This window comes from Etheostoma cragini, chromosome 22 (genome assembly GCF_013103735.1).
Source record: "Etheostoma cragini isolate CJK2018 chromosome 22, CSU_Ecrag_1.0, whole genome shotgun sequence".
Lineage (NCBI taxonomy): Eukaryota > Metazoa > Chordata > Actinopteri > Perciformes > Percidae > Etheostoma > Etheostoma cragini.
The window spans coordinates 21924359-21943862 of record NC_048428.1 but is presented as its reverse complement, the minus strand read 5'-3'; the positions used below and the strand labels follow the sequence as shown (position 1 = coordinate 21943862).

Below are 19504 nucleotides of genomic sequence, written 5' to 3'. Positions count from 1 at the left end.
AGTCATAGTATAATACATCGAAAAAAAGTCATAGTATAATACATCGAAAAAAAGTCATAGTATAGAACATCGAAAAAAGTCATAGTATAGTACATGGAAAAAAGTCATAGTATAGTACATCGAAAAAAAGTCATAGTATAGAACATCGAAAAAAGTCATAGTATAGTACATGGAAAAAAGTCATAGTATAGAACATGGAAAAAAAGTCATAGTATAGTATGTCGAAAAAAGTACTAAAGTATAGTAAATAGTATAGAATGAAGGTGAAATATTTTTTCTTGTTCAAACTCGACGAGACTCCATTTCTTCTGCTGCGTTTTGGTTGAAGAGGGAAAAACTAGAGCTGTCAATTAAAATCTTTAATCAATCGTCATGGTTGTTTATTGTCACGTGACCATTCTAAATGCCCTTTGATGTCTTTTTAATTTGAATTTTTAGGATTTGGAAAATAATTAAAGGAAACACCCAAAGTGGGAACTGTTATGGCTTGTCATGGGACAAATACGTATTACAGCTTCAGAATTAAGATAAATTTCCATAAATGTCCGATTTATCGTCCTACTACTTCTCTATGCTATCTCTGCTGTTTTGATAACCCTAACCCTAAAGTTTCATTGGCTGCAGGTGGCCATGACAACGTGTCATCCAGGAAGTTTCTGGACGCAGCACGGCAGACCGGAGACCAGATGTTGTTCTACACCGTGTTCAGGTCGTTCCAGCAGAGAAACCAGCGGCTGAGAGGGAGTCCCAGCTTCAACCCCGGTGAGACAAGACACACGGGACAATTCAAGCAGCCGACGTATTCTTTTTAAAGTGAAATCCACTGACTGTTTCCTCCTCCTTCTTCTTCAGGAGAGCACTGTGAGGAGCATGTGGTTCACTTCAAACAGCTGTTTGGGGATCAGGCTCTGATGAAACCCTCCACTGTGTGAAACCTCGAGGACCAAAGCTCACAGACTGTAAATTTACCCGGTTCAGAGAAGACCCGATGGGGTGACAAATCGACATGGAGAACAGATCATCATGGGTTACATGCACGCTTGTTTATCATTTCTGTTTTCCTGTTCATGTTTGCACATAGAAACATCATATCCTGGTTATACAGTGTCATCAGAGACCTGGATCTGATCCAGTCTGGCTCTGAGGCATGCAGTGGATCATTAGTAAGAAAAACATACAATCAAAAGTTAAGTCTGGTTGACTTATTTATGTAGAATACAAGATTTCTGAAGCTTATTTTGAGTTGAGAAATCTGATTATGAAGTATCTGCTAATAATAAACACATAAGTGTACTTGTAAAAATACATTTAATAGTTTCAGTTTTGTAAAATGGAAAGTAATTTTTCATGTAAAAGCCTGGGAAAACAAATGAAACATTCCCAATAAGTAGTAATAACTTAAAATCCCAGAATATTAAGATAATCTTCACAGTATTGAAAATACATCTGGTCAGGTGGGGCCTGTAAAATGAATTATGTAAAAAGGAGAAAACTTGGACAAATGTTACTATGATATTGTTTTGATTGATTGAAATGTATGCATACTGTGACCAGGTGATGAGTCACTGTGATGTCACCGGTGGTGGGCGGGACCAGAGGCTGAATGTTGGGATGCCTGTCTGAATATTTATTGAGTATGATGAATTATTGTGTAACTAAAAATCGCCACTCTAGAGCTTTTTAGAATCAATGGCACTGCACTGTATGAAGTAAAAATGTAAATGTTTTAATGCGCTGTTACTAAAAGTTTAAATATATGAATAATTGATTAAACTGCAGGTGTTTGCAAAGGTGTTTGTGGTGTCTGTAGCATATCGAAGAGTCATAGTATAGAATGTTTATAGTCTGAAAACACCCCCATTAGCAATAAGCGCTTCCCACCCATAGACCGTAACGCTCTATGCTTCCACCTGATGAAATTAATACGGCAAAAAAATCGACCGATCCGGATTTTGGTCGAGCCAGAACTTATCGACCAATAAATCGACTAGTCGAATGGGAGATTACAGCTCTAGTATTGTTATAATATATGTCAAAAAAAGGTAGAGTATGTCGAGAATAAAGTCATGGTATAGTATGTCGGAAAAAAAGTCTTAGTATTGTTTGGCGTAAAACGTCATAGTATAGTATGTTGAGAAAAAGGTCATAGTATAGCATGTCGAAAAGTCAAAGAAGGTCACAGTATAGTATATCAAGAAAAATAGTCAAAAATTATAGTATAGTATGTCGAGAAAAAAGTCATAGTATTGTATGTCGTAAAAAGTCACAGTAATGGTATGTTGAAAGGTCATAAAAAGTCATAGTATAGTATGTCGAAAAAAGTCTTAGTATTGTATGTCGGAAAAAAAGTCTTAGTATTGTTTGGCGTAAAACGTCATAGTATAGTATGTCGAAAAAAGTCATAGTATAGTATCTTGAAAAGTCTAAAAAAGGCATAGTATGTCGTAAAACGTCATAGTATAGCATGTTGAAAAAGGTCATAGTATTGTATGTCGAAAAAAGTCATAGTATAGTATCTTGAAAAGTCTAAAAAAGGCATAGTATTGTATGTCGAAAAAAGTCATGGCATAGTATGTCGAAAAAAGTCATAGTATAGTATGTCGAAAAAGTCACAGTATGTTGAAAAAAAAGTCATAGTATAGTATCTTGAAAAGTCTAAAAAAGTCATAGTATAGTATGTCGAGAAAAAGGTCATAGTATAGTATGTCGAAAAAGTCACAGTATGTTGAAAAAAAAGTCATAGTATAGTATGTCGAAAAAAGTCATGGTATAGTATGTCGGAAAAAAAGTCTTAGTATTGTTTGGCGTAAAACGTCATAGTATGTTGAGAAAAAGGTCATAGTATAGTATGTCGTAAAACGTCATAGTATAGCATGTTGAAAAAGGTCATAGTATTGTATGTCAAAAAAAGTAATAGTATAGTATGTCGAAAAAAGTAATAGTATAGTATGTCGAAAAAGTCATAGTATAGTATGTCGAAAAAGTCATAGTATTGTATGTCGTAAAAAGTAATAGTATAGTATAGTATGTCAAAAAAGTCATAGTATAGTATCTTGAAAAGTCTAAAAAAGGCATAGTATTGTATGTCGAAAAAAAGTCATAGTATAGTATGTCGTAAAAAGTCAGTAATGGTATGTCGAAAGGTCATAAAAAGTCATAGTATAGTATGTCGAAAAAAGTCATGGCATAGTATGTCGAAAAAAGTCATAGTATAGTATCTTGAAAAGTCTAAAAAAGTCATAGTATAGTATGTCGAAAAAGTCATAGTATAGTATGTCGTAAAACGTCATAGTATAGCATGTTGAAAAATGTCATAGTATAGTATGTCGAAAAAGTCATAGTATAGTATCTTGAAAAGTCTAAAAAAGGCATAGTATTGTATGTCGAAAAAAAGTCATAGTATAGTATGTCGTAAAAAGTCAGTAATGGTATGTCGAAAGGTCATAAAAAGTCATAGTATAGTATGTCGAAAAAAGTCATGGCATAGTATGTCGAAAAAAGTCATAGTATAGTATCTTGAAAAGTCTAAAAAAGGCATAGTATAGTATGTCGAAAAAAGTCATAGTATAGTATGTTGAGAAAAAGGTCATAGTATGTCGTAAAACGTCATAGTATAGCATGTTGAAAAAGGTCATAGTATTGTATGTCAAAAAAGTCATAGTATAGTATGTCAAAAAAGTCATAGTATAGTATCTTGAAAAGTCAAAAAAAGGCATAGTATGTCGAAAAAAGTCATAGTATAGTATGTTGAGAAAAAGGTCATAGTATGTCGCAAAACGTCATAGTATAGCATGTCGAAAAAAGTCATAGTATAGTATGTCGAAAAAGTCATAGTATAGTATGTCGTAAAACGTCATAGTATAGCATGTTGTAAAATGTCATAGTATTGTATGTCGAAAAAAGTAATAGTATAGTATGTCGAAAAAAGTCATAGTATAGTATGTCGAAAAAGTCATAGTATAGTATGTCGAAAAAGTCATAGTATTGTATGTCGTAAAAAGTCACAGTAATGGTATGTCGAAAGGTCATAAAAAGTCTTAGTATTGTTTGGCGTAAAACGTCATAGTATAGTATGTCGAAAAAAGTCATAGTATGTCGTGAAAAGTCAAAAAAGGTCACAGTATAGTATATCAAGAAAAATAGTCATGGTATAGCATGTCAAAAAAAGTCATAGTATTGTATGTCGATTAAAGTCATAGTATATATAGCATGTTGAAAAGTCAAAAAAAGTCATAGTATAGTATGTCGAAAAAAGTCATAGTAGTGTATGTCGTAAAAAGTCATAGTAAAGTATGTCGAGAAAAAAGTCATGGTATAGTATGTCAAAAAAGTCATAGTATAGTATGTCGAGAAAAAAGTCAGTATGTCGTAAAAAGTCATAGTATAGTATGTCGAAAAGTCAAAAAAGGTCACAGTATAGTATATCAAGAAAAATAGTCAAAAAGTTATAGTATAGTATGTCGAGAAAAAAGTCATTGTATTGTATGTCATAAAAAGTCATAGTATAGTATGTCGAAAAAAGTCTTAGTATTGTATGTCGGAAAAAAAGTCATAGTATTGTTTGGCGTAAAACGTCATAGTATAGTATGTCGAAAAAAGTCATAGTATAGTATCTTGAAAAGTCTAAAAAAGGCATAGTATAGTATGTCGAAAAAAGTCATAGTATAGAATGTTGAGAAAAGTCATAGCATAGTATGTCGAAAAAAGTCATAGCATAGTATGTCGAGAAAAGTCATAGTATAGTATGTTGAGAAAAGACATAGTATTGAATGTCAAAAAAGGTCATAATATAGCATGTTGAAAAAAAAGTCATAGTATTGTATGTCGTAAAAAGTCTTAGTATTGTATGTCGAAAAGTCAAAAAAATTCATAGAATAGTATGTTGAGAAAAAAGTCATAGTATTGTATGTCGACAAAAAGTCAAAAAAAAGTCATAGCATAGTATGTTGAGAAAAAAGTCATAGTATTGTATGTTGTAAAACGTCATAGTATAGCATGTTGAAAAAGGTCATAGTATTGTATGTCGAAAAAAGTCATAGTATGTCGAAAAAAAAGTCATAGTATTGTATGTCGTAAAAAGTCATAGTATAGCATGTTGAAAAAGGTCATAGTATTGTATGTCGAAAAAGTCAAAAAGAGTCATAGTATAGTATGTTGAGAAAAAAGTCATAGTATTGTACGTCGAAAAAAGTCATAGTATTCTATGTCGAAAAAGTCATAGTATAGTATGTCGAAAAAAGTCATGGTACAGTATGTCGAAAAAAGTCTTAGTATTGTTTGGCGTAAAACGTCATAGTATAGTATGTCGAAAAAAGTCATGGTATAGCGTGTCGAAAAAAGTCATAGAATAGTATGTCGAAAAATGTCATAGTATTGTATGTCGAAAAGTCAAAAAAGGTCACAGTATAGTATATCCAGAAAAAAAAGTCATAAAAAGTCATAGTATAGTATGTCGAAAAAAGTCATAGCATAGTATGTCAAAAAAAGTCATGGTATAGTATGTTGAGAAAAGTCATAGTATTGAATGTCAAAAAAGGTCATAATATAGCATGTTGAAAAAAAAGTCATAGTATTGTATGTCGTAAAAAGTCTTAGTATTGTATGTCGAAAAGTCAAAAAAATTCATAGAATAGTATGTTGAGAAAAAAGTCATAGTATTGTATGTCGACAAAAAGTAAAAAAAAAGTCATAGCATAGTATGTTGAGAAAAAAGTCATAGTATAGCATGTTGAAAAAGGTCACAGTATTGTATGTCGAAAAAAGTCATAGTATGTGGAAAAAAAAGTCATAGTATTGTATGTCGTAAAAAGTCATAGTATGGCATGTTGAAAAAGGTCATAGTATTGTATGTTGAAAAAGTCAAAAAAAGTCATAGTATAGTATGTTGAGAAAAAAGTCATAGTATAGTATGTCGTGAAAAGTCATAGTATAGTATGTTGAAAAAAGTCATGGTACAGTATGTCGAAAAAAGTCTTAGTATTGTTTGGCGTAAAACGTCATAGTATGTCGTGAAAAGTCATGGTATAGTATGTCGAAAAAAGTCATAGTATTCTATGTCGAAAAAGTCATAGTATAGTATGTCGAAAAAAGTCATAGAATAGTATGTCGAAAAATGTCATAGTATTGTATCTTGAAAAGTCCAAAAAAGGCATAGTATAGTATGTCGAGAAAAAAGTCATTGTATTGTATGTCGAAAAGTCAAAAAAGGTCACAGTATAGTATGTCAAGAAAAAAAGTCATAAAAAGTCATAGTATGTCGAAAAAAGTCGAAAAAAGTCATAGTATAGTATGTTGAGAAAAAAGTCATAGGATTGTATGTCGAAAAAAGTCATAGTATAGCATGTTAAAAAAGATCATAGTATTGTATGTCAAAAAAGTCATAGTATTGTATGTTGTAAAAAGTCATAGTATTGTATGTCGAAAAAGTCAAAAAAGTCATAGTATAGTATGTTGAGAAAAAAGTCATAGTATTGTATGTCGAAAAAAATCATAGTATTGTATGTTGAAAAAGTCAAAAAAGTCATAGTATAGTATGTTGAGAAAAAAGTCATAGTATTGTATGTTGAACAAAAAGTCATAGTATGTCGAAAAAAAAGTCAAAGTATTGTATGTCGTAAAAAGTCATAGTATAGCATGTTGAAAAAAAAGTCACAGTATTGTATGTCGTAAAAAGTCATAGTATAGCATGTTGAAAAAGGTCATAGTATTGTATGTCAAAAAAGTAAAAAAAAAACATAGTATAGTATGTTGAGAAAAAAGTCATAGTATTGTATGTCGTAAAAAGTCATAGTATAGCATGTTGAAAAAAAAGTCATAGTATTGTATGTCGTAAAAAGTCATAGTATAGCATGTTGAAAAAGGTCATAGTATTGTATGTCGAAAAAAGTATAGTATAGTATGTCGAAAAAAAGTCGTAGTATTGTATGTTGAAAAAAGTCATAGTATAGTATTTCGAGAAAAAAGTCATAGTATGTCGACTTAAAAGTCGTAGTATTGTATGTCGAAAAGTCAAAAAAGCTCACAGTATAGTATGTCAAGAAAAAAAGTCATGGTATAGCATGTCGAAAAAAGTCATAGAATTGTATGTCGAAAAAAGTCATAGTATAGCATGTTGAAAAAGGTCATAGTATTGTATGTCGAAAAAGGTCATAGTATTGTATGTCAAAAAAGTCAAAAAAAGTCATAGTATAGTATGTTGAGAAAAAAGTACTAGTATTGTATGTCGAAAAAAAAGTCATAGTATAGCATGTTGAAAAAGGTCATAGTATTGTATGTCAAAAACGTAAAAAAAAGTCATAGTATAGTATGTTGAGAAAAAAGTCATAGTATTGTATGTTGAAAAAAGTCATAGTATAGTATGTCGAGAAAAAAGTCATAGTATGTCGACTTAAAAGTCGTAGTATTGTATGTCGAAAAGTCAAAAAAGCTCACAGTATTGTATGTCGAAAAGTCAAAAAAGCTCACAGTATAGTATCTTGAAAAGTCCAAAAAAGGCATAGTATAGTATGTCGAGAAAAAAGTCATAGTATTTTATGTCAAAAAAAGTCATAGTATTGTATGTCGAAAAGTCAAAAAAGCTCACAGTATAGTATGTCAAGAAAAAAAGTCATAAAAAGTCATAGTGTAGTATGTCGAAAAAAGTCATAGTATAGTATGTCGAATAAAGTCATAGTATTGTATGTCGAAAAAAGTCATAGTATAGCATGTTGAAAAAAGTCATAGTATAGTATGTCAAAAAAAGTCATAGTATTGTATGTCGAAAAAAGTCATAGTATTGTATGTCGAAAAAAGTCATAGTATAGCATGTTGAAAAAAGTCATAGTATTGTATGTCAAAAAAAGTCGTAGTATAGTATGTTGAGAAAAAAGTCATAGTATTGTATGTCGAAAAAAAGTCGTAGTATTGTATGTTGAAAAAAGTCGTAGTATGGTATGTCAAAAAAAGTCAAAGGAATTCACAACCCGCCCAGTGGGTTGTTTTTTATTTGGTTGACCAATTACAACAGAGTCGACCTGCTGACCAATCAGAGCAGACTGGGCTCTTCAGGAAGGCGGGGCCAAGAGCTCCAGTGTTTCAGACAGAGGAGCTGCAGCAATGGGCCATATGAGAAACATAGTATGTTTGTTGAACATCAAAGCACGTAAACCTATTCTAGTACACCCTAAGAGTACAAATGTGACGCTGAAACGGAATATAGCAGGAGCTCTTTAAATCAAAGCTTCATGTTTAATTTCAGTTTAAGTTAGAATCCACTCTTAATATTTCAAATCAAGTAAATTAATTAATATATAATATATAATATATCAGTTTTTGATAACACTTTTTGATATTTTACAAAGGAAGCAATTACATTACGGTACATAATTCAAAAATAAAGATGGACTCACTTCATGATGAAAAGGTCCACAAAATATAAGTACATCTGTCCATCTTTACACTGTCATGCTGCAGAACCTGAACAATGGAGATAAAAGCCGCTTTAACACTGATTTCTGACGGGGAAAAGCCTCGAAGGTTGACTTCATGTGTCTGTGTGGAGACGTTATGTGAAAACTAGCAGTCACATCAAACTCTAATAATATGAAAACATTTTTCAACAGGATTATGGCATATTAATTGTAAAACATGTTGTTTACACAATTAATGAATATCAACAAGAGTCTGCATGTTAATCAGTGAACATCAAACAATATATACAAAATAAAACAGTAAGGTTTGTTACAGGCAAATATGTTTCTGTTGTAATATGACAAACGGGTGGTATTGTTGGTTTTAAGGTCACTTGCAATATCAACTTCCATTGTTATATAGAAATATGTGATAATTTACTGCAACACAGCCTCATTCCAAAGGGTGGAGCTGCAACAGAAAGCAAAGCATCAAGCATAACAAAGTGTTAATTTACTGAATAAAGTATTTTTCCTACATGGCATCTTTTATACACAATGTTTTTTTAAACTATTTTTTAGGTTATTTTTTTAAGGCTGGTTAAAGTTTTACTCAGATGAGAATATCCACCCTAATCTTTCCAAATCCCTATTCCTCTTATTTGAGGAACTAATCTGCAGAGGCACTTTGAGTTCAGAATATCTGAATTAATAAAAGAGGAAATGAAACCCAGGTCCAGGTGGAGGAGGTGGAGCAGAAGCAGTGGAGGAGTCTCAGTGTAGAAGGACAGAGCGGCAACAGAGCAGTCCAGATCCACTGATGATACCAGAGGACACACACTGATGATACCAGAGGACACACACTGATGATACCAGAGGACACACACTGATGATACCAGAGGACACACACTGATGATACCAGAGGACACACACTGATGATACCAGAGGACACACACTGATGAACCCAGAGGACACACACTGATGATGGTGGACTCCACGTAGTGTCTCAACACGTCAAAATTTGAAATCACTAAGATCACTTCCATCTGTTGAGAGAAGACCACAGAAGTGATTAATGAGATTTTTAAGAAGACTCCGTTCATCAGCTGTCCGTCAGTGATGCAGCACATTCGGTATAAAAGACCAGACTTAAGTCCTGTTCAGGTCACAAGTGTAGCGGCTGTGTAGCGTAGCGAGCTTCCTTCGAGCTCTCATGTTAACGTGTTGAAGTGAAGCTCACAGAACTACAGAGACTTTGGGAATTAAGTCTGTTTGCTCTGCAGATTTCACTTAAGTACACAGTGGAAATAAACTGCTGAGAGTCCTGAACACAGCATTTCTGCAAAAACAGAGAGACGTTCACTGCTCACTTTAATAATACAGTCTGCAGGAAATAAAGCTGGATTACAGCGGACAGCATCACAACATACAGAAACATCAAACTGTCCAAACATGAAATTTGATCTCAAAGTGTTTGTTCTCTCATTTCAATACTAAACAACTGATCAGTTCATCTTTGTCACAGCTCAGACATCAGTCTGACTGAAGCCTGCAAATCACTGGCTCTAATTTAATAGAAATAGCACTACATTTAGTAACCATGTGGTCTTTATCTAGACCAGAAGCTCTGCTGAAGTCCAGTAAACACAGCTGATGTTTTACTGTTCAGTCTTTGTAACGTCAAACCTTTAATATAATATATATACATCTGTCCTTTTACATCTGCCATTTGTTTTGTCTAAATATCTTCCTAACAGACTCTATATTTACTTATTTTTCATGTACAAACAACAACAACAACAACAGCAGTTGTCTTCACATCAACTCAAACACATGATCACAACAAGCTTCTGGCTCATCTGATTGGCTGACTGTTCGCTCTCTCTGTCCCATCCTGAAGCCAGTCTTCTCTCACAGCTTCACTAAGAAGGTTGGAGGTTTACAGGAAATACTGGATCTTTGCTGTGATACTAACTGTGTTAGTTTAGTTTAATACTGCTGAAACCAGAATGGACTGACTCCAACCCTGTACTTACTCCAGAGTCTCCAGTCTACAGTGTGGACTATCCTTTAGATCAGAAAGCAGCTTCACTTCTGAGTTCTTCAACTTGTTGTCGCCCAGGTCCAGCTCTCTCAGATGGGAGGGGTTGGACTTCAGAGCTGAGGCCAGAGAAGCACAGCTGATCTCTGACAAAGCACACTCCCACAATCTGAATAAAGAAGAAATGATGTGGATAAAAATATGATCTCAGATTTTAGACAAAAAGTTCCATCCTCTCAATGTATTAAACTAGTGTATGATGATTGAAGAAGTTGCTCTGCAGACTAACTCCACCACAATAAACATTAGCAACTAACAGCGGACATTTTCTACAATTTCTGTAACAAACACAAGTATTTTGTGACTGTAGACTAAATTTTGTACAAGAAACATGAAAATATGAACAAAAGGAAATTGACAACTTTATGGATGTAAGTTCTGTTTGTACAAAAATGTCAACCTACTTTATAATATCTATAATAGTAACAGAAAGTCAGGGAACTGACCTCAGACACTCCAGTCTACAGTCTGGACTCTCCAGAAAACCACACAGTTGCTTCACTCCTGAATCCTGCAGCTTGTTTTCGCCCAGCTCCAGCTCTCTCAGATGGGAGGGGTTGGACTTCAGAGCTGAGGCCAGATAAACACAGCTGTTCTCTGACAAACCGCAGCCCCTCAATCTGAATAAAGAATACATGATGTAACTTTACAAGACGATGTTCCTGTATCAAATCATTCAATGTATAATAATCTGGTCAAAGCTGAAGAAGGTTTAGAGTGTAGACGTTTTGAAAATGGAAACTCAAAACACCTGAACCCAACAGGATGCAGGTTAAAAACTGTTATATAATATTAATGACAGCGCGCTGCTACTTCAATAAAGACATAGTGACTTCCCCTCTAAACCTCTGCCAGCTCTAAATCCGAAAGTTTACAAAGATAACAAATATCTTAGGAGAACAAAAAACATTAACCATTTTTCTTTTATGAATAGTGAAGTCATAAAATCAAAGCATCTTCAGAAAAGTATCATCAGCAGATAGCTTCGTAAAAATAATAATAATACTGAATACATTTGATATTTTCCGATAGTTAAAAGAGAGTATTTTTGTTTTTTTAAATCATCATTTTTTTAAAGAATTGATAAGGAATATCAGATGAAAATCAAATATTTAGGAAGTTCATAGTAAATTGTCCAGTGTAGGATTTTTCTCGTTATATTAAGGTTTATGTGTAGCTCAGTATTGCTCCGCCCAAGTCAATGGACTTAATCACTGAAGAAGAAAACTGAGGCGTTACGATACTGTTAATACTGTTAAAATGAAGTGTAGTGTCACCACAACTTTCACATCATATTAATCTCAGCACAGGAGTAAGAAATGGTGTCTGACCTCAGAGCTTCCAGTTGACAGAGTGGATTCTCCACAAGCTCAGACAGCAGCTCCACTCCTGAATCCTGCAGGCTGTTGTTACTCAGGTCCAGCTCTCTCAGATGGGAGGGGTTGGACTTCAGAGCTGAGGCCAGAGAAGCACAGCCAGTCTCTGACACGCTGCAGCTCCACAATCTGAAAAAAGACTAGCATTTAGCTTTCTCAACCCCTATGAACTTCGTGTCTGGGGAGGAAGTATTAGTATCTCTAGTATTTTGCAGTAAATTTAGACATGAAAATATGAACAAAAGGACATTTACAGTTTTACAGATGTAATTTATGTTAGTACATTATTTAGGTCTAGTTGTTAATAACAGTAAAATAACATAATAGTATAATAGTAACAGAGTCAGTGAACTGACCTCAGGGTCTCCAGTCTACAGGGTGGACTCTCCAAAAACTGACTCAGCTGTTTCACTCCTGAATCAGACAATGCGTTTCCTGTCAGATCCAGCTCTCTCAGATGGGAGGGGTTAGACTTCAGAGCTGAGACTAGATACGCAAAGCTGACATCGGACAGCCCGCAGTGAGCCAATCTGAAAAAAGAATAAATAATGTAACTTAGTATACAATAATAACCTTTATTTAAAGAGATCCTTACACTGTAGCAAATAATACAGCCAAGTCATAAAATCACTCGGTTTACAACCGAGCTGCACCTGATGCTGTGCATTGGAGTGTAAATTAAAAACACTTGTTTAATTAAAAAATAATAACCCTGGTTGCCAGATATTAACGGGCTGCTGGTAGCAGAAAAAACAAACCAGAGTAAAAGGGAAAGATTCTACCTGACCTACAAAACTTGGTGTCCTTCTACAAAGTTGCATGACCAGAGTCATGGTTAAACATTGGTCAGTGCATTTAAAGATGCTGTTAAAAGTTGTAGACTACTTTGCACCCAAAAGGATGCAGATAAATGAATAATAATTTCTCAATTTTCTCCTAAAATGTAAGCATTTAGCTTAATCAATTTCTGACACAGCTAACATAGTAGGGAGGGGGCAGGGTTATGAAGAGCTGTTGAGATAGGTGGTCAGACGAACCCAGAAAACAAGTGAATTGAAGGGAATTAAAAAGTTCTGTTATGGATTTAAATTTGCTAGATATACACTTTACAAGAGCAAAGTACAGGAACTGACCTGAGAATCTCCAGCACACAGTGTGGACTCTTCAATCCAGCCTGCAGCCGCTTCACTCCTGAATCTTTCATGTACCTGTTAAAACTCAGGTCCAGCTCTCTCAGATGGGAGGGGTTGGACTTCAGAGCCGAGGCCACGACTTCACAGTGATTCTCAGAGACTACACAGTCAGAAAGTCTGTGATAATATAGATAATTATATGTTAATATCACATTTAAAATGTGTCTCTCTCTTATATATATATATATATAGGTGGTGGTGGTATCTCGTCTTAAACGTGGTTTGCGATCTGGTTAGTATTAGTATGAATTTATTACCGATATTTAGTCAGGGTTGTTACTGCATAGAGAAAGTTTCCGTGCCCCTTAACAACGTTTTAGCCTCCGCCAAAGGAATATCACAAGCGCCAAAAAGTTGGATTTTCAGCAGCCAGCCTCCCTCTCATCCACAGTCACTACTATATGCGGCTGGCTCCACCTCTCTGCTGAGCCGCGTTCACGTGACTTTAGCATTTAAACTGTATTTCACAGTTAATCCGCGTTTCACAGGCCTGCCGAACTGCAGGGGCGGTCAGTTACAATTTATTTGTCAATATTTCAAAATAGAAAATATTACACTTAATAATGTGTTGTATTCACAACACTATTATATTATTGTACACATTTTCAACAACAGAAATGTGCTTTAGTTTGAGGTTGTTATTGCATTAAAAAAAAAAATCTTTAAAAAAACAATGTCATATGGATTTAAATGTACTTTTTTGAGAGATGATATTGTAAACCTACCAAAATTAAACCAAACTATTTCCCTTAATAATTGTTTTCAATAGGCAAGTTTAATATTCATTTAAGAAACTTCTATAGTCTGTCAGTTTACTATTGTGCATGTGTGTGTCTTTACTCTTACACTGATGGCTTCAGGTTTACAGTACCTACATTTAAAATTAAGTCTCATGTGGACTTACAGAGCCTTCCTGCAGTTCCTCACTGCTGGAAACAGTCTCAGTCGTCCCTCCGCTGAGGTGTTGTACTTCCGCAGGTTTAACTCATCCAGAACCTCCTCTGACATCTGCAGCATGTAGGCCAGAGCTGAGCAGTGGATATCAGACAGTTCCTTCTCTGATCTGTTCTCTGACTTCAGGAACCCTTGGATCTCCTGATGGACTGAGCTGTCGTTCATCTCCGTCAGACAGTGGAAGATGTTGATGCTTCTGTCAGGAGAACTATAATAACTGCTCATTTCCTTCAGGTTGGTGATGGCTCTCTGGATGATTTCTGGACTGTTGTCTGTCTGACCCAGCAGACCCCCTAAGAGTCTCTGGTTGGACTCCAGAGAGAGGCCATGAACGAAACGGACAAACAGGTCCAGGTGGCCATTCTTACTTTCAAGGGATTTCTCCATGGCTCTCTTCAAGAAGACATCCAGAGATGAGTCAATGTCATCACGATCATCCTCAATCACGGATAGATACTGAAAGTAATCACTGTTCGGGTCTATCGCCAGGAAGTCCTTCAGTACCTCTGTGTTCTTGTTGGTGTAACAGTGGTAGAAGTAGACTGCAGCCAGGAACTCCTGAACGCTCAGATGAACGAAGCAGTAGACGGTTTTCTGGAAGATCACACTCTCCCTTTTTAAGATCTCTGTACAAACTCCTGAGTACAGCGAGGCCTCTGTGACATCCAGACCACAGCGCTCCAGGTCTTCTTGGTAGAACATGATGTTTCCTTTCTCCAGCTGTTCAAACGCCAGCCTCCCCAGCTTCAGAAGGACTTCCCTGTCAGCCTCCATCAGCTCCTGTGGACTCAACTCATGTCCCTCATCATACTTCTGCTTCTTCCTCACGGTCTGAACCAACAGGAAGTGTGCGTACATGTCAGTCAGGGTCTTGGGCAGCTCTCCTTTCTGGTCTGTAGTCAACATGTGGTCCAGAACTGTAGCAGTGACCCAGCAGAAGACTGGGATCAGACACATGATGTGGAGGCACCTGGATGTCTTGATGTGGGAGATGATTCTGCTGGAAAGCTCTTCATCACAGACTCTCTTCCTGAAGTACTCCTCCTTCTGGGCGTCAGTGAAGCCTCGTACTTCTGTTACCCTGTCAACACACGCAGGAGGGATCTGATTGGCTGCCGCAGGTCGGGAAGTTATCCAGACGAGAGCTGAGGGAAGCAGCTTCCCCTGAATGAGGTTTGTCAACAGCACGTTGACCGATGACTTCTGTGTGACATCAGACACAACCTCGCTGTTGTAATCCAATGAAAGTCTGCTTTCATCCAGGCCGTCAAAGACGAAGAGGACTTTAGAGCCAGCGATCTGGTCTGCTGGGACCTTCTGCAACGCTGGATGAAAAACATGGAGCAGCTCCAGAAGACTGTACTGCTCATCTTTGATCAAGTTCAGTTCCCTAAAGGAAAGAGGAATCACCAGACTGAGATCTTCGTTTTCCAAACCCTCGGCCCAGTCCAGACAGAACTTCTGCACTAGGAAGGTTTTTCCAACGCCAGCAACGCCGATCATCAGGACGACTCTGAGTTTTTTTTGTTGGTCAGGTGAGACTCTAAAGATGTTGCTGCACTGGATTGGAGTTTCGTGGAGGATCTCCATCTTGGAAGCAGTCTCAAGCTGCCAAACCTCATGTTGGGTGTTAACCTCTTCCCTCCATCCATCTGTGATGTAGACACCAGTGTAGATCCTCTTGAGGGGAGTTTCACCTCTTGTATTCGTTCCTTCAGTCACACATCCACATGTCGTCTTCAGACAGTCCTTATATTCACGCTGACCTGCATTCACTGGGAAAAAGTCAGAAAGAAATTGAAAAATAATCTTTTACTGTGTTTATGCCCTACTTTCTCTCTACTCAAGCATTTCTAAGTCCCTAAATTGGAGACATTTGAAAACACTGATGTTAAATGATAAATTGTTTTGATGGTCTTTGTGCTCATTCAAAGATAGTGTGTTGAAGGAACGAATAACTTTAAAAATGTCCAAACAGTAGAAGTCAAATATAGACATATACAGAGCAAATATGTTCACTGGAGCAGAAAAAACATGCAGCTAAATTTCTGATGGACTTAAAATGTAATATTTGTTATGATAAGAAGTCGTGGTTTTAGATATGAAGACATCAGCAGACAGATGTACAGACTTACTTTGTACAGTGCAGGTCTGACTGGCTGACTGCAGACCAGCTCTGGTTCTGGATCTGGACTGCTGCTCGTCTTCAGAGACATCCCTCATATTATTCTGTCTGTGAAGACATTTCTTTATCACTAAAATGACTGTAGATTGTTCTTGAAAAATAACAATTGTTGACCCGAAACCGTCTCGCTGCTCCGTTTTTATTCAGTCTGTAATGAAAATGTCCATTTTATTTTATACACTGAGCTCATTAATATTCATGAGCTGGGTAAAGGATGCTGATAGCCAGATAACTTCAGCGCTGCCCATGGATGTTCGTTCTTAACATTCAGGAACAATATCAGGTGAAATGAACTTAATATATTTAATTAGACAGCAACAAAACCAACAGAAAAAGCTAAAAATAACAACAACAACATGGCATTAGCAGAGGAAAGTGAGAATGAGTCATATGATGAATGAGAGGGCAGCAGTGGTCTTACTTTGTGTCTGAGGGTCCAGGTTCATTACTGAAGAACGGAGGTTCGTCTTTGGAGAAGTCGCTCTTCATGGACAGACAGCCGGAGACTAGAGACTCTGCTGCGTCCTCCTCTTCCTCCTCTTCCTCCTCTTCCTCCATCTCACTCCTCCTCTGACCTGGAGTCAGTCTGACAGGAAACAGGAAACAGGAACACAGGTTGGGAGCTCACAACACTTAAAAGGTTCTAAACCAGAGTCCCGTACCTGAGAGATAATAATCTGCATTAAGAGTCAGACATCTCCAGTCTTTCATCTCCTACCCGCCATTTTATTTATGATTTCTCTCCATGTTGTGACCGGCAACACGTTCCTGATATTTTAGGTTTCTTTTTTCCAACATTATTGTCGCTTTTCCCGATATTTTTGTCACCTTTTCAATGTTGTGGGTGCTTTTGTTGGTGTTTTTTCCTAAAGTTTTTTGACATTTTTAATGTATTTGTGACAAAACAAATGTATAAATAACTGAAAACGGGTCAAATGTGAGTATTTGAGTGATTGTGTGTTGTTTTACTGGTGTTGGCACCGGCCGCTGACGTTTTGGTGTCGTGACCCCGAGTTACACCCAACTCTGGGAAAACAGGAAGTAACGTGCAGTTGTGCGCGCGCACACACACACACACACACACACTGACTTAAACACACACACACAACAAATGCGCACGCACAAACGCAAACTCTCACAAATGCGCACACACATACACACACAGTCACACACACACACACACTGACTTATACACACACACACACACACACACACAACAAATGCGCACGCACAAACGCACACTCACAAATGCGCACACACACACACACAGTCACACACACACAGTCACACACACACAGTCACACACACAGTCACACACACACACACAGTCACACACACACAGTTACACACACAGTCACACACACACACAGTCTCTCTCGTCCACACAGAGAAAACTAAAAGAACTAAAATAATACATTTTGGATAACTCTGGTTCCACTACGGTTCCTTTTGAGCTAGACAGTTCCAGAAAATAAAAACGTTTCTACTAACAGGTTTATAGTATAAATTGGTTTTCTCAATCTGTCAATCGGAACCTCTTTGGACCCGGTCTTGACTTGGACCCGAACCTCTTTGGACCCGGTCTTGTCTTGGACCCGAACCTCTTTGGACCCGGTCTTGACTCGGACCCGAACCTCTTTGGACCCGGTCTTGATTCGGACAAGAACTTTTTTGGACTCGGACTTGTTTTGGACCCGAACCTTTTTGGACCCGGTCTTGACTCGGACTAGAACCTTTTTGGACCCGGTCTTGATTCGGACAAGAACTTTTTTGGACTCGGACTTGTTTTGGACCCGAACCTTTTTGGACCCGGTCATGACTCGGACTAGAACCTTTTTGGACTTCGTCTCGACTCAGAATCGAACCTTTTTGGACTCGGTCTGGACTCGGACTAGAACCTTTTTGGACTCGGCCTTGATTCGGACTAGAACCTTTTTGGACTCTGTCTTGACTCGGACTAGAACCTTTTTGGACTTTGTCTCGACTCAGAATCGAACCTTTTTGGACTCGGTCTTGACTAGTCCTGGTCTGGGACTCGACTAAGGTGGTCGTGACTACAGCCCTGCACTCAGGTGCCCAGTTCAGTAGTTAGTTCTCTTCCCAATGCGGACTACAGTTAGCGATGAAAGACCAGACACAAACTCTCAGAGTCGGTCTCAACACTAGCTACGTAAACCTGTTGCTCTAAAACACCGTTAAAACACTATCAAAACATCGTTAAAACACCGTTAAAGAACAGGACCAGATGTTAAAATGAGTACTGACCTTGTTATGTCGCCGCTATCTTCCCTTCTGGTCCCGTTTCTAAACAAACTGTCGGTCCACGACCCGTCCTGCCTGCTCCGAGTACTGATGTGTTAGCTGAGAGAGAGGCTAGCCCCCATCGGGAAGCTAACGCTAGTTTAGCTAGCAGCTAATTTGGCAAACCGTTAGAGGCCAGCTGCACCAATCACATCGGTGTATTTGATATAGGCGGGGCTAGAGGCGATCTGCACCAATCACATCGGTGTGTTTGATACAGGCGGGACTAGAGGCGAGCTGCACCAATCACATCAGTGTATCTGATATAGGCGGGGCTAGAGGCGATCTGCACCAATCACATCAGTGTATCTGATATAGGCGGGGCTAGAGGCGATCTGCACCAATCACATTGCTGTTTCTGATACAGGCGGGGCTAGAGGCGAGCTGCACCAATCACATCGGTGTATTTGATATAGGCGGGACTAGAGGCGAGCTGCACCAATCACATCAGTGTATCTGATATAGGCGGGGCTAGAGGCGAGCTGCACCAATCACATCGGTGTATTTGATATAGGCGGGGCTAGAGGCGAGCTGCACCAATCACATTGCTGTTTCTGATATAGGCGGGACTAGAGGTGAGTGAAACTCAGATCCAGACCCTGCAACCTTCTGGATTTGGGTCCTCTTGGGACTCGGATGAGTATGTAAACAGGAGAATGTGTCAGGTGTGAACAGAGTCTCGGGACCAACGGGCGTTTTTAGAGAAATCTTTCCTTGTTTTTATTCATCACACATTTTAAAAAATGAACCACACTATACAAATGTCCACCGTTCGGTAAGGAAACTCCTGCATGAACCCCACCGACCTCCAACCGACCTCCAACCAAAACAACGTCAGCACATAAAGAAGCATCACGGCGGCTCTAGACTCTCCTCCTCCACCTCCATCACCACCACCACCTCCTCCTCCTCCTCCACTTCCTCCGGTTCAGTCGCAGACTTTAATTAAAGGACCGGCATCGATTTCGTGTCATCGTACGGTGGACCGCGTCGGCTGCCCAGCGACT

General features: G+C 37.6%; 2 protein-coding genes across 3 annotated transcripts in view; one reads left to right on the top strand and one right to left on the bottom strand.

Annotated features, from left to right (window-relative positions):
• LOC117938297 (regulator of MON1-CCZ1 complex-like) overlaps positions 1 to 1350 on the top strand; it is a gene marked incomplete at its 5' end in the record, with an annotated part of 8839 nt that extends 7489 nt beyond the window's left edge. The window contains 2 exons of the mRNA XM_034862819.1: positions 625 to 762; positions 853 to 1350. Coding sequence (XP_034718710.1) covers positions 625 to 762; positions 853 to 932 — 218 coding nt within the window. The remainder of the gene's footprint in view (positions 1 to 624; positions 763 to 852) is intronic.
• A 7667-nt stretch (positions 1351 to 9017) lies between these two features.
• Positions 9018 to 19504, bottom strand: LOC117937621 (NACHT, LRR and PYD domains-containing protein 12-like). 2 transcript variants are annotated; one of them, XM_034861696.1, is made up of 10 exons: positions 19398 to 19504; positions 16618 to 16742; positions 16147 to 16244; positions 13962 to 15786; positions 12998 to 13174; positions 12221 to 12394; positions 11820 to 11993; positions 10935 to 11108; positions 10424 to 10597; positions 9019 to 9433 (listed from the first exon to the last, which is right to left on the bottom strand). In XM_034861696.1, exons 2-10 carry the CDS (start codon positions 16683 to 16685, stop codon positions 9424 to 9426), a joined length of 2874 nt encoding a protein of 957 aa, XP_034717587.1. In that variant the 5' UTR covers positions 16686 to 16742; positions 19398 to 19504; the 3' UTR covers positions 9019 to 9423. The 2 variants fall into 2 exon arrangements, with proteins under 2 accessions (XP_034717588.1, XP_034717587.1); XM_034861697.1 differs by lacking the exon at positions 19398 to 19504 and having other exon boundaries at positions 9018 to 9433; positions 16147 to 16258; positions 16618 to 16734.